The sequence below is a fragment of the Dreissena polymorpha genome, chromosome 3 (genome assembly GCF_020536995.1).
Source record: "Dreissena polymorpha isolate Duluth1 chromosome 3, UMN_Dpol_1.0, whole genome shotgun sequence".
NCBI classification, from domain to species: domain Eukaryota; kingdom Metazoa; phylum Mollusca; class Bivalvia; order Myida; family Dreissenidae; genus Dreissena; species Dreissena polymorpha.
In genome coordinates, this window is record NC_068357.1 from 58295137 (window position 1) to 58301775 (window position 6639).

The window sequence follows — 6639 nt, forward strand, 5'->3', positions numbered from 1 at the left end:
AAGCATGTTACGCAAAATTAAAAACGTCAAGATTGCGACAGAAAATATTTGAGTTTTTCACATTGTACCTGTTGTTTAGTTTCATGTTAAATCAACCAACGACGTATTTACATACGTATTTGCAACAAGATTCAATGCATATTCCAAAGAAAATTACTTCTTTAAGGCATGTAAACAAGGTACGTCACACAGTAGAACGACGAATATTTTAATCAGTACCCTTGATGTACTTGTGAGCGATAACTTTTGATGTATGTACAAGATATTGAGATATAAAGAATATTTTGTACATGTTTTAAGATATCAATACAAAGAGCATATCGCGAAAGTTAAACATAGAACTTAATTTTACACATCTACACATTCACAATTAAACCGTCTATAAAAAAGTTAAAGTAGTACTAAAGAATGCTTTGAAAGTATTGAAACATTGTATTAATCTTCTGCGTTAGCCAGGAAATCTTCAGCTCCATTTGCTTTTCCTTCAACATGTGTTACATAAAGTAGGAAACAATATGATAAAAGCTAAAAAAAAGTCCCAAATGTTGAAGCAGAGATCATTAGCACCCGCGTTCTTATAAACTACTAACTGGTGCCCTTAAGTTACCATATGTCACTATCCTTTTACGGATAAAGGTACACACAACAAAACTAACACTCAAACTAGTTCCTGCTGATCAGATAATCCTGAATGTGTTGTCAAAGAGCTGCGAACGGGAGAGGTCACTTTCGGCTTTAACGAAGTATGCCTGCCAGTGGCGTTCGGATCATCGTTGAAGCAATCGTTCGGGAGCAACGGCGCTGGCGTCTGAGGTTCCACATTCGCGGATTGCATTGTTGCGCATGCGCAACACAAGTCATGTGACACTGTTGATGATGACGTTGATGATTCACTGACATCATCATCGGAACTTGTGAAAAGCAGGTATTCCGCAAGAAGCTTGTACTAAATATAAAATACATAACATATTATTGTTTTATGTGGTAAACGTGTTTAACAATGTTTGGGAACTAGTTGACGCTCTTGGTAAACACTTAAGTAAGTATATAACGCATTTGAAGAATGTTTATTCTATAAAAATATTCAGCCCATACCACAGATACGGCAACAATTGCGCCGACGGCAAATCCCGCGATAACGTCAGAGGTATGGTGTTTGTGGTCCCTGATACGACTCATGCCACAGATAGATGCAGTAAAGACGAGAGCAGCTTGCAGGAAGAACTTCAGAATTCGCGAGAAACTGATGTGGAGTCGCCTCTGGATGTAAAACTGGAAAAAAGAATAGCTACAAACATTTAGGTTCTCTGTTTCGAATACATTAAAAATAAAACGCCAACATTGATTACACGAAATCTAGACGTAAACCTGGATACATACAGTAAAAACTGTGTTTGCCCAACACAACGAAATACATGTAAATACACACGCAACCGCTCGTCACAGAGTCACAAATAATTGTTTCCATAATATTAATACAAATATGTAAACAGAACTTCGCTTATCATATGAACATAATAACATCTCGCTTACATACTGTTTAGTATTATTTTTACTTAAAACTACAATTATTATGTTCAACAAACGCATAACACATACGCAGTAGAAGACGGCGACGTACATTGAGAACGTCGAGTGCCCGGATGGAAAGGACTGTCGGCTGCCAATAATTTCTTTCGCATCCTGTCCGATGCACTTGTACTCTGTTATGAACCTACAGACAAACAAAAGTCAAAACTTGTTAAAACTGCATCCTACAATAGCATTATATTGATTTTAATTTTTTACTAAAACCCCCATGCACATTCTAACGTAAATTTTGTTCACCAAAGCTGCAAATGTTTACTGTCAATTATGCATATTAAGAGAGCAAAAGAGAATATAACAATGTATAACAAGGTATTGTGTTACGGTAGAAGTTTTGCAGGTCTTAACCTGAATGGTGCCTAGCTTTGACAGGCATTTCCACAGGCTGTGTTACCACAGCGGCCCCGTGGAGCGATTTAAAAATAAATTTCCGATCATGTCGCAGCGACGATTGAACATTTCACAAGCTCTCGCAAACTGTGATCCAAATGGTGTCTAAACTTGGCATACGACCAATACAATCACGCACGCGCTCATCAGCTATGTGTGCATAAGGGGCTAATACGAGTCATATGTGATGGTAAATCAATGAGTTTGTCCCTATTAATGATCGATTTTAACCGTAACATGTGGTGTACGAGCAATTACAGGTATGTTCAATGTGTGTGTTTGTTTTATTTAAATTGTTTACGGTGTTTCAAATTGACTATGTTTTAGTATGGCATATACCGCTGACTTAAACAGAAGTTACACAACTTACGCGGGGCATAACGATACGTTGAACTGCGGACGGCAAACGTCCATAAAGTTGGGTCTTAAGAATCCCAGCTGATTCTTTACGAATTCCACGAACAGCATTTGGATCACGAACCCGATTATGAACAACGAGTAGCTTTTTGCGTAGAACAACAAGTCTTCCCATGTTGGCCATGCGCGTACGCACTTCCTGCTGATTGAGTTTAATACCTCGACGATGACGGCCTAGAATAAACAATACTCATATTTAGCATTAACATCGCTAATTGTCTTATTTATTTCTGATCATGTTATTTTAATGGCATATGTTATGCGCTTTCTATGAATACAATGATTAATATGTTTTTATTAGTATAATTTATAGAGGAAATGGTAACTCACGCATAATATTGAGGTCCCAAATCCGGCGACTGTAAGTAAAGACGTGCTGATGCTGTCTGGTTTGAAGGGGAGGGAGATGGCGGGGTCATCGCAGTGGAAACCCCTGATAAAGGGCTTGCCCCGAAGAAATAGATATAGGTTGGGGATACCAACTGGAATATGCATGATATACTATTGATATATAAAACGATATTGTATCATATTCAACATATATGCCGTGTGCGAGCTTACATGCGTCTTTATTCATATATAATAAGCGACATAAGAAAATTGATAATAAATATAAAATAATACGATGAGTCATTATTTGTATTATATTGATCTTGCATTACACCTTGAAATTATGTGTTTACAGGTTAAGCTATTTGATACGAAAGACCGCATACACCATGTTTTGTCCAAATCGGATGCGGTAATGATTGTGATTGTAGATGAATATTGTTTTACTATGAGGAGTTTAAACTTCACTTGTTAAAGCACGTATCTTTATTTTAGATTATGATCGATATTCATTATGCAATGCCTCGTTTATGTCATCGTACATTGTTGAAGATTAGCGAAACATTATAAACAAGGCATTAACAACCATAGAACATAATACAGGATGCGAGTTTGAGTTATTCGTTAAATATGTTTCAAAAGCACGCTTCAACAAATCAAAATTTGACTCGCTGTCGTTTACATGCATTGTTTTGATAATTTTGACTGAAGCAGTGAGGTGTTTTAAAATTCAATTTACCTCTGTTCTTGAACATGTCAGCTATTCAACATTAACTTACAAATATGCTTCCAATATAATATAAAACAATAAATACATTTCACACACTGTTTCTTCACATAAGTATTTACTTACATACATTGATTCGCACCCGAGTGTACCAACGGCAAGGATGTTGCATTCACTCATTGTAAACACAATGCGAATGAAGTGCAGTGAAGCTGAATTTTTAAAATGCAAACAAAAAGAGAACACTATTTTCTGCAAGTAAACGAGCGTATTTTAATTTTACAAAACTGTGTCTAAATTAAGAATACATTAAGTTGTTAACCTTTTGGGAAGACAGAAACTGTGGCTGTCATGACGCCCCTATCGTATGACACAAAATTGCATGCCGTACTCGACAATTGGTCATAAACGTTTATACATTGAGACTATCTGTCACACTGGATGTATTGTTAGTGGATTTTAAGAATGGTGAATTAAACAACGTATCTTTATAATTCTCCAACATTAAAACATCCACCCAATTTAAAGTATTTACAAAAGCATATACATGTGTTTTGTATGTAATGATGCGATGCATGGTCTTGATTTTATTCGCCTGTCTATGAAACATACCTAAATGCATGCGGACAGTAAATCCGTTCTAATAAAAAACGACGCTTCTTTCATTTTATGGACAAACTTGAATAAGATTCAGTTCGAAAACTTTGATGTACGAGTGAATATAAGTCGATTTAATCCACAGGCGAAAATATTGAATATTTGTTTAATTATATGATTTAGATTTTCCAAATAGTTATTATCTGCAAGATTACAATGCGGTTTTTGTATTGTATTATCTTAGAAAACGGAACTCGAAACATGTATGAAAATATTTGATTTTCGGGATATTTGTGGATGGTGGCTTGAAAACTAAATTAAACCGCGCTATTGAAGCTAGCTAACGTTAGAGCATTGAGGGTGTTGTTAACCTTCACGAGTGTAGTTTCAGCATCAATCCTTTATCATTCGTAACAATTTTAGTTGACACATATCCAGATGGGGTAATCACGTGATAGTTAAAATTGCGACGTCCACGCCGAGACATGTATTTTTCTCTGTTGTATACAATGTATTATATCTTTTTAATGTTTAAATGACGCTCACCTTCCAGCCATCTTAGTAAAAACAAGTTATGAGCATTAATTTTTTTACAGATTGCTTTATAACTCGACTTTTACTCGCTGCGAATGTTTTAGTGGAGCTGTAATTAAGTAATCCCGCTAAAAAATTTCGCAGCGAATAAAGTCGAGATAGAGAGCGAATATTATTACGAAATAAAGGCTTGTAAACTGCTTCATGATATGGCTGGAAAATGAGCGTCATTAAAACATTTATTAAATTAATAAAGAGTATTAAACGGCGAAAGAAAACCTGTCTCGTCATGGAAGTCGCCATCTTGACTATCAGTTGATTACTCCCGCTGCATATCGATAAAGCAGTTCTTAATAAGTTTTTGAATGCCTTTGCTGCTACCGATATTTCAACTCGAATATTTATTTTGATATGCGAACGAAGCATCTAAACAGTAAAGTTTAAAATTAAGTATTTGCTGCATTGCGTCAATTGTAAGCTGTTGCAATAATTATATTATAACTGCCTTTTTTAAAACAGTGCTGAAAGCTGAAAAGCTCTACGGCTTATCATTATCTGCTTGAAATGAATCCCCATTATAGATGAATTAAATGCCAAATGTTCATTATCTTCAAATAATAATGACACGTTCATTGTTTCATGACATGATACAGTCAAACGTGTCAATTACCATGTAATGACGAGACATATGCCAGGAAACATCCCTCAACCTTGATACAAGAACCGGTCAATAACGCTCATGCGTGAATAAATCAGATCGATTATTTTTTTTAATCTGCTTAAGCGATAAACATGAACCATGACTATGAACTATTGACAAAACAGCAAACGCCGTCGAGGTATAGTCACTATCGCTGCATGTTAATCAACTTAATGTGCGTTTGGATCAAGTCATTATACAATTGTCCAAACTCAGAATTCCACTATGAAAATAGTGTATTCATATTTACCCGGTCTCACAAAATAAACACTCGGAAACTGACCGGACATATGATTTTTGAATTTGAGTATTTATTTCTAATTGCATAGTTCTTTATGAAGAATATTTTAAATATTACGTTATTTACATTAGTTTATATTGATAACTATTTGGTAAAAAGCATAAATAAATATATGTTTATTACATGTAGATTCAATGAACTTGAGAAACAAATATATTATAATAAAGAAATGTATTTTCTGGTCCAATGTTAAATTGCTGTTGTTTGGTTTTCTCAAGAACTTGTGATTGATTCTGGCTCCAAAAATATCAACCGCTTTGTTTGGGTAGATTTTTTGTGAAAATTAAAGTTGAATGACTTAGCCATTATGTCTAATGTTAATGCTAATGTTATCAACCGTTACTGACCAAAATTGTCATGTTTTGTTTCACATGTTTATTCTTTAATGTAGGGTTATTACTCGAATGTAATATAGTTGTGTATAATGCATACCGTTTTCAACATTTTCGAGTTGTTTTGTTTGATTTTGGCTCTATAATAATCTTTACGTACTTAATAGAAAACAATATGTAAACATAATTTGTGTTTATTTTCACACTCAAAGTAAAAACATGCAACATTCTGTACAATATAAGAAGATATTATTTTCAAAAGTAGTTTTGATACGTCTGTATAGCAAGACGTAATACCGTATATATCACATCTTGCGAGTACAAAACGTGTGTTTCTACTTCTGATTACAGACTCCTTAAGAGACTGCTACAGCAAGAAATGCTTTTCTCGATTTTGCGATTTATTTTGGTATGAGCCGATCATACAGGTAGGCAATAAATCATGACAGATAAAATGCGAATTCAATAAAAACCGCAAGACGCTGTTGAAAAGATTGCCATTTCCTGTCAAATAATCATTAAAATACATTTTACAAGTGTGTTTCAACCTATTTATGCTCGTGATGTGATATTATACAAATCTGTAATATTGGCATGATATGTTGCATTGATTGGCCCTATGCTGAATATATTTTAATAATTTATTAGAAGGAAAGCATGAAGTAGAAAATACTAAGAACACTTACAAGATCAAATGGCGTAAGGTCTCAGCGAAACTTAGTTC

General features: G+C 34.6%; 2 protein-coding genes across 2 annotated transcripts in view; both read right to left on the reverse strand.

The window, feature by feature from the left end:
• Positions 1 to 6639, reverse strand: part of LOC127874321 (probable thiopurine S-methyltransferase) — a 195058-nt gene that overhangs the window by 64233 nt on the left and 124186 nt on the right. The gene's annotated exons all lie outside the window — the stretch shown is intronic.
• The window catches only part of LOC127874320 (phospholipid phosphatase 3-like), an 8041-nt gene continuing 1709 nt past the window's right edge, over positions 308 to 6639 (reverse strand). Inside the window, exons 2-6 of the mRNA XM_052418567.1 lie at positions 2725 to 2876; positions 2348 to 2568; positions 1600 to 1714; positions 1096 to 1272; positions 308 to 946 (exon numbers count right to left, since the gene is read on the reverse strand). Of these exons, the coding sequence (XP_052274527.1) occupies positions 659 to 946; positions 1096 to 1272; positions 1600 to 1714; positions 2348 to 2568; positions 2725 to 2876 (953 nt within the window). The 3' untranslated portion in view covers positions 308 to 658. The remainder of the gene's footprint in view (positions 947 to 1095; positions 1273 to 1599; positions 1715 to 2347; positions 2569 to 2724; positions 2877 to 6639) is intronic.